At 50.8% G+C, this 20,073-nt stretch overlaps 2 protein-coding genes across 5 annotated transcripts in view; both read right to left on the bottom strand.

Annotated features, from left to right (window-relative positions):
* The window catches only part of IL6R (interleukin 6 receptor), an 18,106-nt gene extending 8,837 nt beyond the window's left edge, over nucleotides 1-9,269 (bottom strand). For both annotated transcript variants that reach the window (XM_088137235.1, XM_088137236.1), the window contains exons 1-4: nucleotides 9,060-9,269; nucleotides 2,249-2,497; nucleotides 1,990-2,110; nucleotides 1,174-1,352 (exon numbers count right to left, since the gene is read on the bottom strand). In XM_088137235.1, coding sequence (XP_087993361.1) covers nucleotides 1,174-1,352; nucleotides 1,990-2,110; nucleotides 2,249-2,497; nucleotides 9,060-9,147 — 637 coding nt within the window. In that variant the 5' untranslated portion in view covers nucleotides 9,148-9,269. The remainder of the gene's footprint in view (nucleotides 1-1,173; nucleotides 1,353-1,989; nucleotides 2,111-2,248; nucleotides 2,498-9,059) is intronic.
* Nucleotides 9,270-10,455: 1,186 nt separating this feature from the next.
* ATP8B2 (ATPase phospholipid transporting 8B2) overlaps nucleotides 10,456-20,073 on the bottom strand; it is a 41,180-nt gene continuing 31,562 nt past the window's right edge. For all 3 annotated transcript variants that reach the window (XM_088137232.1, XM_088137231.1, XM_088137233.1), the window contains 9 exons: nucleotides 17,600-17,705; nucleotides 17,159-17,303; nucleotides 16,514-16,697; nucleotides 16,011-16,234; nucleotides 15,824-15,907; nucleotides 14,625-14,855; nucleotides 14,116-14,254; nucleotides 13,410-13,540; nucleotides 10,456-12,687 (listed from right to left, as the gene is read on the bottom strand). In XM_088137232.1, coding sequence (XP_087993358.1) covers nucleotides 12,391-12,687; nucleotides 13,410-13,540; nucleotides 14,116-14,254; nucleotides 14,625-14,855; nucleotides 15,824-15,907; nucleotides 16,011-16,234; nucleotides 16,514-16,697; nucleotides 17,159-17,303; nucleotides 17,600-17,705 — 1,541 coding nt within the window. In that variant the 3' untranslated portion in view covers nucleotides 10,456-12,390. The remainder of the gene's footprint in view (nucleotides 12,688-13,409; nucleotides 13,541-14,115; nucleotides 14,255-14,624; nucleotides 14,856-15,823; nucleotides 15,908-16,010; nucleotides 16,235-16,513; nucleotides 16,698-17,158; nucleotides 17,304-17,599; nucleotides 17,706-20,073) is intronic.

Genomic DNA, 20,073 nt, shown 5'->3' with positions numbered 1-20,073 from the left:
ACTCCAATGTGCAGTCACATCCCGGGGGATTCTTAAAGCAAGACAGATGATAGATAGATGATAGATGATAGACAGACAGACAGAGGCATCACATAGATGGACAGATGGATGGAGATATCAGATGGATGGATGGATGGATGGATGGATGGATGGATGGATGGATGGATGGATGGATCAGATAGATGATAGACAGACAGACAAGCAGAGGTATCACATAGATGGACAGATGGACGGAGATATCGGATGGATGGATGGATGGATGGATGGATGGATGGATCAGATAGATGATAGACAGACAGACAAGCAGAGGTATCACAGATGGACAGATGGACGGAGATATCGGATGGATGGATGGATGGATGGATGGGATAGATAGATAGATAGATAGATAGATAGATAGATAGATAGATAGATAGATAGGATGGATGGATGGATGGATGGATGGATGGATGGATGGATGGATGGATCAGATAGATGATAGACAGACAGACAAGCAGAGGTATCACATAGATGGACAGATGGACGGAGATATCGGATGGATGGATGGATGGATGGATGGATGGATGGATGGATGGATCAGATAGATGATAGACAGACAGACAAGCAGAGGTATCACATAGATGGACAGATGGACGGAGATATCGGATGGATGGATGGATGGATGGATGGATGGGATAGATAGATAGATAGATAGATAGATAGATAGATAGATAGATAGATAGATAGATAGATAGATAGATAGATAGATAGATAGATAGATAGATAGGATGGATGGATGATGGATGGATGGATGGATGGATGGATGGATGGATGGATGGATGGATGGATGGATCAGTTAGATAGATGACAGACAGACAGACAGACAGAGGTATCACATAGATGGATGGATGGATGGATGGATGGATGGATGGATGGATGGATCAGATAGATGATAGACAGACAGACAAGCAGAGGTATCACATAGATGGACAGATGGACGGAGATATCAGATGGATGGATGGATGGATGGATCAGTTAGATAGATGACAGACAGACAGACAGACAGACAGAGGTATCACATAGATGGATGGATGGATGGATCAGATAGATGGATAGATAGATAAGATATGATTTATAGATAGATGAGAGAGAGAGATTAATTGCACACGTGTTGGTGAAGTTGAGCACACTCACGCAAAAAGTCTGTATGGAAGGATTTGTGGCCACGCGCAGTCCCTGCCCAGTTGGCCACACAGACGGACACCAGGAGAACGACGTCTTCTTCGTTGTTCAGCCCTTGAACGCGGCATAAGAACTTCTGGGACCGGCTGTAATGACGGCATTGCTGCTCCGTGCGGTTTTCCCCCATGAACCTGTCAGAGGGAGATGGAGGGTGACGGACATACGAGACAAGGCCCAGGCGAGGCAGGGAGGAAGAGCCGCCTCCCCGCACCGACGTCCAGTTTTGGGGAGCACGTTTCGGGCAAGACGCAGCAAGGAGGAGGATCGGGGAACGAGAAACCAAGGCCTGTGAGGTGGAAGGATCGGAGTCTGCTTAGCTTTGGAGAAAGAGGGTTCTGGCCGTAGCTGGAGAACTTTTCCAGGACTTGAAAATTAAGTCCGAGGGAACAACTGGGGTGGTTTGAGAGCAAAACCTCCCTATTTCTCCGTTTCCTCAAACAGGAGTTACCTCTATAGAGAAGCTCAGCTCTGATTCCCTGCACCGAGTATGGGTTGGGGTTGGACTGGATGACCTCAAGGCGCTGGCCAACTCTCGATTCCATGCAACGGGAGGCTCAATTGAATGAAGGAATTGGTTTGGTGATGGCCGCAGAATCACCTTGTCCGAATTTTGAGCCATAAGCTATCCCAGCTTTGCAGAGGGTTCTGCCCCACCTTGGGACACCCTCGGCTTTCCTTTTTCCCCCTCTTTCTCCTTTTCCACCCTGCCTGCACCATACCAGGCTTGGCATTATTTTGCAGATCTGTAGTGCCATGGCGCATACCCACCTTTGCACCCAAAGTGAAGCTTTGGTGCGCGGTGACACCGGGGACAATGTTCTCCACTCGCACAGAATATCCTTGGCTAAGCTCCTACGGAAGCAGGAAAAATCTGGTGCCTTGGGAGGTTCTGGAAAGGGGGGAGAAGCCATCACTGTCTCAGGAAGGGGGAAAGCACTCTGCACTTGCTCAGAAGCCCAGGGAGCAAGGCCCTGGGCTGTGAGAGGGCAGAAGAACAGGAACGCAACCGAAGCCAAAAAACACTCACCTTCTACTACCAGGCGCAGGGTGCGAAGAACGCGGCTGTCCTCGGAGCAGCTGTAAGAGCCAGAATGGTTGTGATGGATGGAGGGCAGAAAAAGGGCTGACTTTGGGGTGTCCCACACGGCAGGGGGGGAAGCCACAGGTCGCCCTTCGAACTTCCAGTGCACCAAGGTCTGGTTTGCGAGCTCCCCTTCCAGGCAGGGCAGAGTAACGTTTGAGCCTGGCAGGGCAATGATTGTACCGGCTGGTGGAACTGCAAAATTAAACAAAATAAATAAAATAAAATGAAGCGAAAAGTAAAATAATAAAAGGGAAGGAGGAGGAGGAGGAGGAGGAGGGGAGGAGAGGGGAGGGAGGAGAGGAAGAAGATGAAGGTGAAGAAAAGAAGGAGAAAGAAAAGGAAAAGGAGGAGGAGATGAAGGAGAAGAAGTGGTGAAGAAAGAGATGGAGATGGAGATGGAGATGGAGATGGAGATGGAGATGGAAGGAAGGAAGGAAGGAAGGAAGGAAGGAAGGAAGGAAGGAAGGAAGGAAGGAAGGAAGGAAAGAGAGAGAGAGAGAGAGAGAGAGAGAGAAAGAAAGAAAGAAAGAAAGAAAGAAAGAAAGAAAGAAAGAAAGAAAGAAAGAAAGAAAGGAGAAGAAGTGGTGGAGAAGGGGAAGGGGAAGGGGGAGGGAGGGAGGGAGGGAGGAAGGAAGAAGAAGGGAATCTGATCTATAATACTGTTATAGATTATGTATACTATTATGATGGATCATCCATTATAATAGATATTAGAATATTATCTATTAATAATAGGTTGATAAGATGGCAAAACCCGAAGAAATCAAGGCGGTGTATGGAGTCCAAAGCGTCAGAAAACTGCGTGACCAGCTGCAGAAATACGAATGCGTTGGAGAAATAAACAAGAACCTTTCAAAACGTCGGACCTTGGGAATTCCGGAAGGGATCGCTCGTTGCTCCGTGGGAAAGCAGCATTCTACGATCCGTATCTTCGCTTAAGGGCAACCTCGGTCAAAAGGCAACCGGGGGAGCTCGGAGCATGTCTAGAACAACCGTCCTGGTTCCCTGGGAGTCTCCGAGTGGCACGTTCACGTCATTCGGTGCAAGATAAAGGTCCTGCTCCATCCATTAAACTGGGTTTAGCTGAGGGAGACGCTCGAGTTATTCTCCTGCCTGGAAATGCATTCCGAAACAATTGCCCTTGAATTCATTTTGTAGATTTTTCCCCCGTGGGGAAAACATGGGCTTTGGAGTTCCCTTTTTTCCAGTTCAGTCCATTATGGAGTCGAGGGGTCTGTATCATTTGACTTTTAATAGTAAGAGGAATAAGTCTGTTAATTAATTCAGTGTTTCTCAGCCTTGGCCACTTGAAGATGGGACTTCAACTCCCAGAATTCCCCAGCCAGCATGCTTGAAGATGGGTGGGCTTCAACTCCCAGAATCCCCCAGCCAGCGTGCTAGGGATGTATGTTTGAAATAAATAAAATTAAATAAAAAGATAAAATAGAATGCTTTGTATTAAATTGGTTTTGGGCTTGGGGTGGAGGGAATATTTGTGCAAGTTTCCTCCAGAGTCCTGTTTAATTAGTGATGCAATAAGGTTGCTTGTATGTTTTTCTGGCCTGTGGCAAGCCCCGTAAGGTGGCTTGTTTGCCTCCCTTTCATTACAAGAAAACTCATAAATGCTTTTCTCCAAATCCACCTATCCAGCAAGCAAACGAACCCTTCCCAATAATCAGCAAAAGAGCAAAACGAAAGAGCCGAAGGATTGCCATAGAATAGGGTTTAGCAGCCGACGCGAGAGACCAGCTTTAACCCCCGAGGTATCAAGGTTGGCATAAAACCACGCGCCAAAGCTGGCATCCACGTTTCATTTTGCTGCAAGAACCCGGACGTGAACTCAGCTTTGGCCACCTTGGCACACTGATCGGGGCGCGAGCGCCTGAATTTCTGCACGATGCAAAGGCTTTTGTTGGCAGATGGTTTCAGATAGCGGTTCCTAGTTAACGCACCGTTTTCCGCTGCCCAACTTCCCCTGTTTCAGCATCGGAAGCTCGTTCAAATAAAAAATAAAAATTAGCCCAATTCGCAATGGCCATTTACCGGTGCCTGTTTTCCAGGGAGTCTAGGAATCGCTTCCACCGATGCCCACTAACTGGCCTTGGGCCTCTTCCCATACCAGCTGCCCCCTCTAACCTTGCTCTTTTCCCGTTGCTATGGAGCGACTCTCGAAAAAAACAGGACCGCTTTGTCAATATTTGCTCTCGGAGCCAAGCCAAGCTGAAACGGCCAGACCTCCCCAAAGGAGGTTACGCACTGGCCAAAGTTAATTAAACTGTTAAGCTGCTTTCTGGGCCCGTGGGGCTGTCGTTGCAAAATATTGAAATACAGCGCGGCTTTTCGGCTTTCAGCCGGCCAGCTGGCTGGGTCCTTTCGGGCTGACTCCATTCCACGCCCCCATCACCGTCCGTGCTTTTTCGTTTCTCTCCACTCTGCTCTTGGCACCTAGAGTCGATTTTGTTTGGTCTGATTCTGCTGTCTATAAAGCTATTTTAGTCTGATGTGATGTTTTTATCTGTTTTTATGTTTTTTTCTAGGTTTGTACGCTGCCCAGAGTCAGCAGGTAATAAGTTCAAATGCATGAATAAACTTTTTTTTTTCTTTAGGAGTTTTCCTCTTTTTCTACTTCCACCAGACTGGGGCGTTCTGATTTGTTCCTCTGATGGGATGAACTGTACCCATTTTGCAACCGAAGGAGCTGGTTGTGGGGCCCCAAACCGGCCGACAGAATCCGATAAAACAAAAAAAGGCTAATAATCGGTACGAATCGAAAGACGACAGCGGCGGAAAAAGCAGGCTATTAACTCTGCTCAGAATAAACACGCTGTCCGGTGAGACGGCCCCTGGGGATCCTACGAAATCAAACAGATCAGATTTCAGGAAAACCGATTAGCAAATCCTTATTTGTTTCCGAGCCGGGCTGTGGGGTGGTAATCAATTTAGGAAAAGGTCATTGGCGGAACAGCAGGCCGTTCCTGCAAGGCAGATATCTTTTTGCACAATCTGGCATTTGATTAAAGGTTAACCGCTGAAAGCCGAGGCGCTGCGGAGGCCTCTCCGCTGGCCGCGCCAAGAACAACGGTACCCAGCAGGATAAATTCACGGATCGCTGCTAATCCCTCTGCTTAGGTTGCCGGGCGGACGTCTCCTAAGGGAGCCGGCCTGACGCTGGGCCAGAGCGTGGGGAAAGAGGGCGATCCGCGGCTGGCTTCGCCGTGAGCTGAGGCACGGAGCAGAGTGGTGGCACGCCACAAATGGGGCGGAGAGGCACAGAGGCCGGACTGCTTGTCACCACGCAGCCTGATCTACCTTGGAGGGAGGAAGGGATTTTGGATTTGAATTTTGTATTGGCTAGTCTGTTGGAGTGCATTTTGGAGTTAACGCAGAGGAGGAGGAGGAGGAGGGAGGAAGCAGGAGGAGGAGGAGGAGGAGGAGGAGGAGAAGAGATGATGACGATGATGATATTAGTGATGGAGGAGGAGGAGGAGGAGGAGGAGGAGAAGAAGAAGAAGATGGAGGAGGAGGAGGAGGAGGAGGAGGAGGAAGAAGAAGAAGAAGAAGAAGAAGAAGAAGAAGAGATGATGACGACGATGATGATATTAGTGATGGAGGAGGAGAAGGAGAAGGAGAAGGAGAAGGAGAAGGAGAAGGAGAAGGAGAAGGAGAAGGAGAAGGAGAAGGAGAAGGAGAAGGAGAAGGAGAAAAAGAGATGATGATGATGTTAATGATGGAGGAGGAGGAGGAGGAGGAGGAGAAGAGATGATGACGATGATATTAGTGATGGAGGAGGAGGAGGAGGAGGAGGAGAAGGAGAAGGTGAAGGAGAAGGAGAAGGAGAAAAAGAGATGATGATGATGTTAATGATGGAGGAGGAGGAGGAGGAGGAGGAGGAGGAGGAGGAGGAGTTTATTCCTGCAGCATGAACTATGCTAAAGAGCAGTAACTGTTGCACTGAACTTTGAATGGGATTTCTCACCAGCCCCGTGGCAAAGGATGATGGGGCGCACAGTCCAACCCACCCTGCTGAGCTCCCAGCCCCTCTCCGCCTCCTCAAACGGACGAAGGGCTCTGGTCACGCGTCCATCCACCTTAGACCAAACCAGCCCAGAGGTCTCCCTCGAGGCCCCAACGACCAGGCTCAGATCCAGACGCCTGATGCAAAGGCCCAGCTCTCGGGAGAAGTCTCCGGAGCCGGGAAGGGTGGGAGGAAAGAGAAGAGGGGGAGGACCAGCAGCCGGGGGACGGTCCCCATCACGGTGGCCATGGGTGGGAGACTTTAAAGACCCGACTGGGAACGGATCCTCCCGGAGAAAATCGGTTGCACAGAGTCCACCTCATCCGGGTGGCACCTTACCAAGGCATCCTCCGTGGCACGCATGGTTTTCGCACTCACACTCACACTCACACCCACACACACACACAAAGGGTCCCAAATCATTCCGGTGCCCAGTCGGTTGAAAATCTCATCCGACACAGGCTGGTGAGCCAATGGGGGCTGTTCACACTTAGTGATCTGTAAAGGCAGAACCGGATCAGATCTGAAAACCAGATTTTTCTGTAAGGCAGCTGCTTATGAGATGATTTCTGTGGCATCTAGTTTCAGCTGCAAAACAGATGCCAGGCTGCAGCCTAAATGTGTATTTGTGTGTGTGTACACTGACCAACTCTTCCCCCTCCTTAGTGTGAAGCCATATATATATATATATATATATATATATATATATATATATATATATAAATATATAAATATAATACAACCATACTTTGACCTCTCTCTCTAAAGTTACATCATAATATCCCGCTGAATCTTCTAAACCAGAAATCACAAGTTCATTTTTCCCCCCGTTTTTACACAAAAAGGCCAGAAGAGGTTTCCAGCCACCGATAAACGCAGACTTTGTCTTTTCTCTAATCAAAGAACTCCGTTTATCCACCTCAGCAAGTTCTGTCAATTTCACCAACCATTCCTGGGTATTTTTTTTTTTTTTTAATTGTTAATGTTCACCAGAAAAAAGAAAGAAAGCGGAACGTCGGGGCCGGAGAAGAACAACAAAGATTTCTAAATGGCATTTTTTTCCTTCTGCCTCCTTCTGTTCCTCCTTCCTCTTTCTGTTCTGAGTGGTGGATTCCTGTTTGAAAAGTACAGAGGAAGAGATTCGAGGAGGGATCCAGGGTGATTTTTGGGGGAAATAATCTCGCTCTGGAACAGCCAGAATGTCGTCTGAGGTTCAGGCGGTTCAAAGGTTACCCTAAAAGTTCAGTTCCAAAAGGGTGCTGTCAAATGTTGCACGAATGTAAGATAGACTTGAGGGATGCTGGAAGCTCACCCGGTGCAGGTCCCCTCCCTGTCTTTAAGCTTCTCTCCTCTTATGCATTCACACACACCACACACACACACAGAGTAAAGCCTTTCGAAGTTCAACTTCATGAACTGCAAACCTGCTTGCCAATTTCATTCTGCCCTGGATCATCTCTCCTTTAATAATCCCTTTTTTTCCCCAGAATCCCCAACATTCCTCTTTTGCCTCCGGCCTCTCTCCCAAAGGGACCAAAGACCCCCGTCCCCCCCCAGTTAAAGCAAAGGGGGGGCCCAGCCGTTCACCCCCACGCCAAGATTGTAACGAGGCCGACCAACCCCGGATTAACGATGGCACGATAGGGGGTTCTGCAGCCCCGTGGGATTATTTTATTCAGATTCTTTCCTGCACCCCAACAAATATTTTATAGGGGGCTAATGCTAGGAGCCCTTTTGGACCCCAAATTGGATCCTTAGCAAGAGGCAGGGAGGGGGAGAAAGGCCCAACATGGTCGAACTCAGCGCCAACATTTACAGCAGAAAAGAACAGAGAAGTTCCTGAATCACCCGTTTTTCTGCCTTGCCAGCAATTCACTGAAAACTCCCCTTAGTTCCTATTTCTTCCCCCCCCCCCCAATCAAACCCTGGTTGGCTCCATCGCTGTCCTGTCCAGCCATCCGCACCATCTTCTCTAACCATCCAGTTCTGTTTTACTGAAAACTCCCTAGAAGTTCCCTACAAGAGGCCAGTTTGGTTCTAGAGAAAGAAAAACAAGTTTTTTTTCCACTTGTCTTGATTTCTTCTTTCTAAACTTTCCTTCAGCCTACAGACCTATTGCACCTTCTTTACCAGAAGCTGCTTTATTCTGTTTTTATTGTTTACGACAGCTTTGTGACATGGGGCAGGTTAGAGATTACAACCGTTCCCAAATTCCATTCCTTTCCTTTCCTTCTTTCTTTCCTCTTTCCTTCTTTCTCAGTCCTTCCTTCCTTCCTTCCTTCCTTCCTTCCTTCCTTCCTTCCTTCCTTCCTTCCTTCCTTCCTTCCTTCCTTCCTTCCCTTCCTTCCTTCCTCCCTTCCTTCCTCCCCTCTTTTTTCTCTTTCCTGCCTTCTGTTTCTTTCATTCCTTTCACCTTTCCTTCCTCTCTCTTGCACACACAGATACTCATCCCCCCCTTTCTCAAAGTGGCACCCATTTCACATTCCCTCTTTATTCTCCCCCCTGGGCAAAGCTACCAGAAACGCGAGACACTGTGCCAGGCGGGCCACTGAGCGGGAGAGACCGGCCCACATTCACCCCTAAACTTCACGACAAATTAAATGCGCTTTCCCTCAACTCCCCCAACTCTATTTGCCGGTGGAAAAACATGCGCGCACACACACAGAGTCCTAGGCATTGGTAAGATTGGCACGGGAGTTCAATGACACGCACCCCGAGCACAGTTGGGAACCGTCTCACCTGGCTGCACGCACGGGACTCCGGAGCCCATGAAGCCGGCTGTGGCCACCATCAGGTGGGTTATCAGGGAGGCTCGAACCAGCCACATGACGCCGAGGGAATGCCACACGTCCCCAGGACTCTTGCCAGAGCCTCCGAGACCTCGTTCAGCCTTTGCTTGGCGTCCCAGTTGTAAAGAGACATTTGAGGAACTCTCAGTAACGCGGCTGTTAGCTAGTGAATGCCCCTCTGAATTGTGAAAGCAGGTGGAGAAGTTGAGCAATGGGGCGGAGCTGTAAGGATGTGGGTCAGGAGGGGGGTGTGGGTGGGGGAAAAAACGCAAGCACTGTGCAGAAAAAAAATATCATGCACCTTTTTTCCCCGTCCCAGCTCTCGCTGTTTCAAAAGAAGCTGCTTTTGAAATCCGACTGTCAACTAGCCGAGAATGGCTTGCAAAAATCAGGGAAGTTCTCTTAAATGCAGAGGAGGGGTTTTTTTGGGGGGGGGGAGGGCTGGAGGCAGCTCAGGAATAATATCAACAAACAGCCCCACGCTGCAAGGAAGAGGGCAGATGCGTTTCAGGGTGGGCAGTGCTTTTAGGTCGCTCGAGTGAGCGAGCCAAGCCGCGGCAGGCGTTGCTTTCCCGCAGCTCGGCCACGCCCGGGTGGCCCCCTCTCTATTTTCCTCTACTTTAGAAAAAGTGATGAGATGCATCGCAGGTTTTCCAAAAATGCACCCGCGCAATTAAGCCCGGATCTGATTTTCTACGAAAAGCTTTGTTTAGGAGGCAGCGTGATTTGTTTTCCTGAGTTTGCCGCTTCCCAACCCATGGAAAAATCTGCATTCTCCAAACGGGACCTACCAAAAAGATGTGCTTAAATGGAATCCGTCTTAGCGCACAGAAATGCAACTTGCTGTATTTTCCCGTCCCAGTTCACACACGTGTCGTGTGAATGTACCTGCCACAAGCTGGACATTTAAATCCTTCGTGATCCCAGAAGCCTGCAAGCTCCTTACTCAGACTGGGGATTCCTTGTTTCACAATACAATAAGTTAGCTCTGTTGCATGGAAAGGATGGCCCTGAATTTTGCAAAGATGCCCCCCCCCCCCGGTCCTACTCTGGTAACTTCCATAAAGGGAAACCCAAGTTTCTAGCCCTCATGGCGGCAACCTGAAAAGAAAAAATTAGAAGCCGTCTCCTCTCCCCCCTGCAAATTCCTTCTTTAAAAATTAAGAAGGGCAGTAGGAATCGGGGGGACAGAACTCATCCCCAGAAAGGGCAGCCCCACATATGTAGGGGAGCATACTCCACAACACAGCCCCACACCGAATTGAGGGCAGACACAGGATTGGCTTTCCCGAGATCTGCAATCGACGCACGACGCTGCAAATAACCACATTTTTTTTGGTAAAGAAAACGCCATTTCTCTTTATATTCATAAAACGATACCATTCTGCCCAGTATAGAAATGTATAATAAATTATACGGAATGTTCCTTAAACCCCGCGTGGCACAGCTGCAACTTTGCTCCTTCCGCCAAAACGGAGAGGTTGTGGCCAACCGTATTCCCCCCCCCCCCGCTGACAAACATTTCCTCTTTGGTATCAAAGTTGGTCTTGGATGAGAGCCGGGCACGGTCCCTCGCCCGTGGCGCCGAGATCGAGGCCCCCTGCCCCGCATCGGTTCCAACTCGGCGGTGGGCCAAATTTGTGACCGGAAGAGTTGGAAAGAACACGAGACCCAACTTGCCAGCGTCCTCCTCTCTTGGGACCGTGACCTTCAAGGCACGCCAGCCAAAACGTCGATGTGCAAGGAAATCCACGTTGGCACGGGCTGGCGGGTCACCCAACCGAACTCTCCTTTTTCAGGGCGGCATGTAAGCCCGTCCCACAATATTTGGCTAAGGACAAGCTGTCTGACTTCAAGGCCACAGGATAGATTTGAAAAAGGGGGCCTCCCAAGTTAGAACCAATTCTGCTTTTCAACCGAAGAGAACCACCGTGGGGGCTCCGCAGGATCGGCGGTCACTTCTTTTCCCCTAACGGTAGAGCCGGCTCTGGAGGAATTCCCTACCCAAACGGGCATGCAGGAGCTCGCCGTTCACTTCCGAGGAAGGTAGGGAAACACGGCTCGGGGGTGTGTGTGTGGGAATTTACTCCATCCATCTGCTGTTGGGAATCTACCAGCTCTGGGAGGCCCTCCGTGCGAAAATTCACACGCCTCTGCAGACCGAGACAGACCCCCAAAAGGAGAGACGGTCCAGGAGGGGAATGGGGTCTTCAAACGGAAGAGGGAGCCGCACGGATCTCGGTGAGTTTGGCCAGGGAAGAAGAGAAACCAGGCTTCTTCGCAACCGGGACCGTTCTCGGCGTCACTCTTCTTTGCTTCGGTTCGATTCGGTGGCCCCCGTGGCCCCGACTTCCTGGGACACGAGGCTTCGGGAGAGCAGCTGGGCGACCCTCTGAGAACGGGGTGGAGGAGGCAGCTCTTTGCAATCTAAAGTCTGACGTGATAAAAAAATAAAATCTCTTTATTTTCTCCCACCGCAGGGGAGATCCCACGCCTCCAACGGCCGCCCGGGCGGACACGGCGCAGACCACGGAAGATTTGGGGAGGAGCCCCCTCTTCGAAGTCCAAAAGCCCTCGGTCCTCTCGCCTTTGAAAGCGACAAGGGCCATGCCGTGTGCTGAGACTTGGGCATTGCAAGTCTTTCCTTCAACCTGAGTATCCGATGCCAAACGCTTCCGACGCCAAGGCTGGCCTCGTCGCGGCTTCGGCGAGCGGGGAACCCTCGCTCTTCCCCCTTTAACGCCCGTTGACCGTCCAAGGAGGAGCAGGAAGGGCCGCCTTCTCTCTTGTAAACGCGATTGGGTTGCAATATTCTTCATTTCTCTCTCGGGAGGAAAAAAGGACCGACGTAAACCACACGGTGGTCGTGCTGGAGCAGAAGGGGTCCTACGTCTCCCCCAGCCCTCGTCCCCATTGCGACACCCCAACCCTCTCGCTTCATCCATTCGCGGGTGGATTGGAGGAAGGAGAACTCCTGGATTAAAAAACAGCACAGAAGTTCGGGGGGGGGTTCCATCTGAGGACAGGAACGCTTAACGCCCGCCTTTCGCCAACCCGCCAGGGCCGGCCTGCTGCAATACACCGGCAGCTCAAATTTGGGGGGATGTGGTTTGGTTCAACAGCCGTTGCTCTAGACCACCGGCCACAGGGCCGAGTTCTCCGTGACGGCCACGAGGACCGATCCGTCCCCGCCGGGCCGGCCGCCTTGCCCACCACCTCGGAGCGGAACGGGGTCTTTGGCGAGCGGGTCCCTCCATCCGGGATCGTGCCCTGGGTTGCCCTCACACTTTCAGCATCTTGTCCGGCCCGCTGGGGCTGCTGGCCCCACTGCCGGGCTCGCCACCCGCGCCGCTTTTCTTCTTCCGCAGCGTCTCAATCCAGCTGGCGCTGGGGCGGCCGCTGAAACTGGAAAGGGCCAGCGAGCTGAGTCGCATGTTCTTGCCCGAGGTGATGAGCTCCCCAAAGCCCTCTTGGTGGGAGAAGGCGTAGCCGGAGCGCCGGGAACCCACGCGCCCCACCCGGCCCATGCAGCGGTGCTGGGTTTTCTGCTTCTTCCGGACCAGCTGGGTGTAACGCACCTGCGGAAGAACGCAGAGCAAGGAAACGTCAAAGGGCTTCATGAAACTAATTCAACCAGTTGGATTTGGAATGAGCTAACTGTGACCGTTACGGGGACCCCCCAGTTCAGGATTGAGCCAGCTAAGCAAGCCTTCCGTTTCAATTTGTTTTGCCACCTCGTTTTTTTAAACAACCCCCCCCCACCCCAAAAGCCATCTAGTATTTTATGCCTGCGGGCTCGGGGGGGGGCAACACGGGCACCTCCAAGGAATTTGTAATCTCCTTTTGTCATTTGGAGAGTTTGTGCAACCTCTTGCTTGAGCCTCGATGGGTCTGACGTGAAACTGAGGGGCTCCTGGAACATATGCCCCAAAGGGCCTGATCAACCCCCCCCCCAACTTGAGTCTCTCTCCAGAAAAGGCGGCCTGGCGTCCCATCTTCCCCAGTACAGCCAATGTTTAGGAACGATGGGTGGTGTAATCCAGCCGCGTCTGGAACAGCGGGAAAAGCGCTGCTCCCTCCTCTCCGAATCTCCTCCCAGATTATCTGGGAAATTGATTTTAAAAGAGGTCATTCGCAAGGGGGATACATTTTTTTCAGGGCAGGGGTCGAAGGGCTGCCTGAGGCACGTGCCCGCGTTGCCCCTCGCCCCCGCCAGCCAAAATTGCCCGGAAGAGAAAGCCTGCGCCGCGGGTCCGAGTGGGGAATCTTGCCGCAGAAAACCGAAGCGGCCTTCACCCACCGTGTCCGAGAGCTCCGGTCTGAGGTCCAGCTTGAGAAAGCGGAAGGCGACGACTGGCATGATGCAGACCACAGTGGTGAGGGCGATGGTGAGCCACACGGCGGGCTGGGCCAGCGTGTTCTGGGCGTTGCCTGGCGCGGAGGAGGACAGCGGTTCAGGGAAGGAAGCCCCCAGGTTGGAAGTGGGAGGGGGCGCCAAAGGGTCTCCACGGGGAGGGGACGGAGGGGCAAGCAGCCAGGATGGCAGAGCCCACCATGTCAACAAGACCTTGCCCCTTTTTTGCACCATGCCCACGTCCCACCCGCGGATGCCCCGAGACCTTATTCTCCTGACTCCTTATTCTAAAAGCAGCCAAGGGTGGGAGAATTTTCCCAGAAGGCATTGACCCAGCCCAGGCACCAGAACTCTCCCAACTGCCCCAGTCAGGTATTGGAATTCTCCCAGGATGCATTGCCCCCAACCCAGGTGCTAAAATTCTCCCAGGATGCATTGCCCCCAACCCAGGTGTTGAATTCTCCCAGGATGCATTGCCCCAACCCAGGTGTTGAATTCTCCCAGGATGCATTGCCCCAATCCAAGTACCGGAATTCTGCCCACCCGTGGCTCAGTAAGATTATTCCACATGTTAGCTTCTGCCTACAAATGTGTTTCTTCTGCACATTTTAATCTCCAGATTTTAAGGGCCTGCAGCATTTTCCGGACTCACCGACAAAGCGGAACTGGTTGGGGAAAACCTGAAAGAGGCCGTTGCTGTGCATGACGAAGAGGATGGCAAAATAAACAGCCAGGCTGCCCCAGATGAAGAAGTGGTTGATGGCCGTCCAGAACCCAGTATCCAGGCCGATCTGTTGAGGGGAGGAGGAAAGGTCACCACCAGGAGATCTCCCAAGCCCATCTTACGGCTCATTCCAGAAAGCCTTGGAAACGCCGCCGGTGCCAATCCTTTGTACAACCTGCACAGGTGTGCCCAGCACTCCCAAATCCTCCGCATTTCCAAAAAAATGGGGTTGGGCATTTGCCCCCAGGAGCGGGCACTCGGATCTTTGAACACCAACGGGCACGGCGTGGGCATCCTCAAGGTCTCAGGCGTGACTGAATCTGTGCGAGGCACTGAGACACTCTCCCCCATCCCCAAGGAGGAGAGCCGTGCACGCGCCGACGGGAAGCCATCAGCGTTGGGAATTTGAGGACAGGGAAGGGCGGGATACAACGTACCTGCACGCTGACCACGATGACCAGGGAAGTGGCCACCGTAACAGCAAAGGACTGGTAGTCGGCCAGGTGGGCGTTGTCGCTGAAGACCCCGTACGGGATGAAGAACATGAAGATGGAGGTGTAGATGCCTTGCGCGATGCAGATGAAAAACTCGCGCTTGTTGAAAAGGAGGTTCAGCTGCCCCGGCTCGTACAGTTTTGGATACTCCAGGCTGCGATGCTCGGGCACGTCCTGGAAGAGCAGAGGAACAGTCCAGGGGTTGCCCAGAGTTACGTGCATGGAGCTGCGGTTTAGTTGGGCAGATGGACTCACCCCTCCCTCCCTCCCTTCCGTTTTTTGCTCCCTCCCTTCCTTTCTCTTGTTCTCTTTTCCTTCCTTCCTTCCTTCCTTCCTTCCTTCCTTCCTTCCTTCCTTCCTTCCTTCCTTCCTTCCTTCCTTCCTTCTTTCCTTCCTTCCTTCCTTCCTTCCTTCCTCCCTCCCTCCCTCCCCCTCCCTCCTTTTCCTTCCTCCTTCCTTTCCTCCTCCTTCCTTCCTCCTTCCCTTCCCTTCCCTCCCCCCCTTCTTCCTTCCCCTCCTTCTTCCTTCCTTCCTCCTTCCCTCCCTCCCTTCCCTTCTTCCTTCCTTCCCTTCCTCCCTTCCTCCCTCCCTCCCTCCCTCCCTTCCTTCCTTCCTCCTCCCCTCCCCTCCCCTCCCCTCCCTTTTCAAGGCTCTAGACCTCATGGTTGCAGAGCTGGGTAACTATTTGCCAGAGAAGTACTTTCCCACTAACTTTTTCTTTTTTTAAAGTCAAAGCAACATTTTTCTCTCCCTTCTTTTCCCCACTGTAAGAAATGCTAAGGACAAGGAACTGGAATAAAACCAGACTCCTCCCTTACTTTTTTTTTTCTTATTGCTTTCAAATCTCAAATCTATTGCTTCTCCTCAAATCTGCAGTCTTGGAAGCGGCTTTGGGGATTTTTTCTAGCCTGTGGAGGCTCCATAAACAGAAAAGAAACATGGCTTGCAGCCTAAAGCAAGGCCTAGAGCAAGCCACCCCTCCAAAGTGCATCTCTGCTTGAGTCCCTGATCTGGAGGCATGTTCTGAGCAGGGGCTCATACAGAGACACAACAGAAGCACTCCTCCTCTGGGTCGTCGTCCTGCTTTTAATGAACTCTTTGCTCAGGTGCCCACCCTGCTGATGTGAAGATCGTGGACTGACCTGATCGAAGACCCCCATCGCGAGGACGGGCAGGGAGGTGTAAACAATGTTGTACAGAGTGATGAAGTACTGATCGTACACAGTCTTGGGAGGAGAAAAAGGAAGACATTAGTGCTTGTGTTGTCTGGGCCCCCCGCATCCACAAGACCACCTTCCCTTCGGCCCCCGTGGACCCCAGGCTCCCTACCTGGGCAGAGAAGCCGCAGAAGAAGCCGAACCAGAAGTGCACCATGGTGAAGGCGAAGTTCTTGTAGAAGAAGTAGCAGAGGAATTTGCACATGCGGAGATACGACCAGCGTCCGTGAACGAGGAGCAGGCGCTGAAGGAACTTGAACTGGGAGAAGGAGTAGTCGGACGCCAGCACGGCTTGGATCCCCTCCTGGCCACTGATGCCCACGCCGATGTGGGCAGCTGCCACGGATTAGGGAGGAAGCCAAACAGCAGAACGAGGTCAAGACAGCATCTCGGCAGCTGGCCTCAGCCCAGAAGACTCCAGTCCCCAGAATTCCCCAGCCCTCGTGGACAAGGCTGAGAATCTCGGGACGCCCCCTCCCGACCTGGGGACTCCGATTCCCAGAATTCCCCAGCCCACCACTGGCAGGAGACAGTGGTGGAAGGAACTACGTGCAGATTTCGAAAAGATTCACAGGCTTCAGGATCCCTGGGGCCGATTCCCACCCGGAGACTCACTCTTGATCATGCTGACGTCGTTCGCCCCGTCCCCGATGGCCAGAGTAACGGCCTTCTTGTATTTCTTCACCAGCTCCACCACCTGAGCCTTCTGCAAGGGGGTCACACGACAACAGATGACCGCCTTGCAAGCGCACGCTGTCTCCAGGAACTCCACTTCCATGTCGGCTTCCAGCGCGTGCGCCTGGCAAGGAGACGAGGGGAAAATTCAGGGAGGGGCAGCCCCCCGCTTTTCGGTCCCTGCCTGAAAGAGTTGGGATCCTTTCGTGGCGCCCCCATGGTCAGCAGCAGTCTACCTTAGAATCCTCTCTTCTTCCCATCTCTGCCCCGACCGGCTCCCACCAAGAAATGTTCTCAGAAAATCGGGGCGGGGGGGAGGCGGAGGAGGAGAAAAGAGGGGCGCACGGCTTTTGGTATCTTATCCAAACCAGGCAGAAATTAAAGAACGAAGGAAAACACAGGGGGAACTGACTTTTAGCCTGGGGAGGGATATTTGTAGCAGGGTGGGGGGCTTTTTATAAGCCAAGGCTAGAGCTGTATTGACCGGGGGTCAGTCTTTATGATCTCTAAAGGACCCCTTCTGAAATTCTGCAGGAGCGAGCCCCACATCTAGATTTTTTTTTAACCAGCCCCGTCCCTCTGTACCAGGCTGTGCCCGTTGATGACCAGAGCGTATTCCCCCGCCACGGCCTCCAGGACAGACGTCAGTTTCGAGGCGGACAGCTTCTCCTGGAAGGCGAACCCGTTTCCCATCGACTGCGACGAATCCATCAATTTCTCTCGAGCCTTCCTGCCAGAGGAGGGGGGCACCAAGGAGAGGGGGAAGACCACAATGATTAAGGATCAAGGTAAAAAAAATAAAAGAAGAGCTAAAAAAGCAGGCGTTCCCTTCCCCTTCCCCAAATCACAGAGGTCGGATTTAATTCCTGCGCCCGAGTTCTTCCTTTGCTGGGCTCGGTTGATTGAACCCAAAAAACATGCCTGGTGCCAACACAGTGGGCAGCAAACGGACCCGGGAAAAGCCACGGTGGGCACCCGGAAACAAGGTCCCGGGACGGGCGACGGGTTCCAGAAAAGCCCACTCACCGCAGCTCTTGCCGAACCTCGAAGACGGTGTGTCCGGAGATGACGAAGACCTCGGTCATCTCGTCGGTCAGCATTTTGCAGGAGTACCCGATGTTGACCGCGGTCTCTGAGGAAGGAGAGGCGGAGAGGGGTCTTGAGCCAGGAGCCACCCAGTCCAGCTCGCCCATGGCCCCTGTATCGATCTGCCCAACCCGGGGGAAGCCTGGCACGGCCTCCTTCCCGGGTGGGCATCGAGGTCCTGGGGGAGCCTTGGGCTCGGAGGTGGGCTGGGGCAGATGGGCAGAGAGACAGATGGACAAACAGATAATTTAGATACAAATATTGAGAGAAATATTGAGATAAGTATTGAGAGCCAGCCAGCCAGATAAATGATAGGCATTTTGATACAAATATTCAGACAGATAAATATTTAGATATACATAGATATTTACAGCAAGACAGATAGAGAGAGAACAGATATTTAGATATAAGTGTTTAGATAGATAAATCTTTAGAGAGGTATTGAGAGAAAGGCAGAGATGTTTAGATAAATATTTAGGTAGACCTAGATAGGCATTTCTCTCTTTCCATGTACCTAAGAGATTGAGATGCACGGGCAAATATTTAAAGAGATATAGATGGACATATATTTAGCTAAAGGTAGAAGAGAGAAATATTTAGATATACAGAGACAGACGGGTACCGTATTTATCTTTTTCTATCTATCTAAAGAGAGAGAGAGATTAGAGATAGACAGACAGACAGACAATTTAAATATAGGTAGAGAGATATTTAGATGAAGAGAGATGGCTAGACAGATAAGATAAATAGAGATATAGATGAATATGAAGATGTAGATGTATATATTCATATATATGTATGCATATGTATATGTATCTATGAACTCTAAATGTCTGTCTGTCTGTCTGTCTGTCTGTCTGTCTGTCTGTCTATCTATCTATCTATCTATCTATCTATCTATCTATCTATCTATTTCTTAATGTCTCTCTCTAAATACCTGTCTACATCGTGTGTGTGTGTGTGTGTGTGTGTGTGTGTGTATAAGACAGGTATTTAGAGAGAGACATTTAGATAGATGGAGGATAGATAATTAGAAAGACAGTCTTGAAACGAATCCAGAGCACGGACTGATTTAGTAGTCCGGTGGGTTGGACCAAGCGTTCACCGAGCGATAAACGGACGACTCCCCTTCGCTAGCCGTGAGTCACTCGCGGGCTCCGAACACAAACCGGTATTTTCTGCCTCCCTGGCAGCGACAGGTCAGGTTTACTCTGCAAAAGTCCCTCTCTAATGAGTTCCATTTCTGGGACCACGTCAAGACAAGGTGGTAAATGGCCTTTAATAGCTCACTTATTTCCGAAAAGCTTTATGCAAGTACAGCCCAGGCCCGTTTCGCTAGGTCATTATAATGATCTATTGCTAGCTTGCATTTTGTATTTTAAGTGGTTCTTTTTACGGAAATGGAGTGCCGTGCTTTCTGGAAGCCGTGTGCCCTTGGAGGTCGGTCTCAGAACAGGTCAGTAAATGCATCAGTCAAGCCCAACCTTGGGAAGAAAAAGGGCAGCTGGGAAAAGAAATGAAGGAAAAAAGAAAAGCCGAAAAGAAGATTTAAAAAAACGGAAGCAAGAAACACAAAAAGGGGAAAAGAAAATGCAAAGAGAGGAGGGAGGGAGGGAAGGAGGGGAAGAAAGAAAGAATGAAAGAAAGAAAGAAAGAAAGAAAGAAAGAAAGAAAGAAAGAAAGAAAGAAAGAGGGAGGGAAGGAGGAAGGGAGGAAAGAAAGAAAGAAAGAAAGAAAGAAAGAAAGAGAGAGAGAGAGAGAGAGAGAGAGAAAGAAAGAAAAAGAAAGAAAGAAAGAAAGAAAGAAAGAAAGAAAGAAAAAAAAAAAGAAAGAAAGAAAGAAAAGAGAGAGAGAGTAAGAAAGAAAGAGAGGGAGGGAGGGAAGGAGGGAGGGAGGGGAAGAAAGAAAGAAAGAAAGAAAGAAAGAAAGAAAGAAAGAAAGAAAGAAAGAAAGAAAGAGGGAAGGAGGAAGGGAGGGAGGGAGGGGAAGAAAGAAAAAGAAAGAAAGAAAGAAAAAGAAAGAAAGAAAAAAGAGAGAGAGAGGGAGGGAGGGAAGAGGGAGGGAGGGAGGGAGGAAAGAGGGAGGGAGGGAGGAAAGAGAAAGAAGGAAGGAAGGAAGGAAGGAAGGAAGGAAGGAAGGAAGGAAGGAAGGAAGGAAGGAAGGAAGGAAGGAAGGAAGGAAGGAAACACAAAGGGAGAAAGAAAACCCAAAACATAAACGAAAAAAATAAAGAAATCGCAAAAAGAACAAAGCGAACCCAAAAGAAAACATGAACATCCAAACACAAAGAGGGCAAGCAGAAAATGAGGCCAGGAAGAGAGAAAGAAAACCCGCAAAATAGAGAAAACACAAAGGGAGAAAGGAAACCTCCAAAGAAAACCCGGAGAAAGAAAACGCAAACGATCAAGAAAACC

Source organism: Python bivittatus, unplaced genomic scaffold (genome assembly GCF_059951505.1).
Source record: "Python bivittatus isolate LINGU-HERP-01145 unplaced genomic scaffold, Pbiv_v1 ctg000180_np1212, whole genome shotgun sequence".
NCBI classification, from domain to species: Eukaryota; Metazoa; Chordata; class Lepidosauria; order Squamata; family Pythonidae; genus Python; species Python bivittatus.
This window is presented reverse-complemented; position numbering and strand designations above follow the sequence as displayed.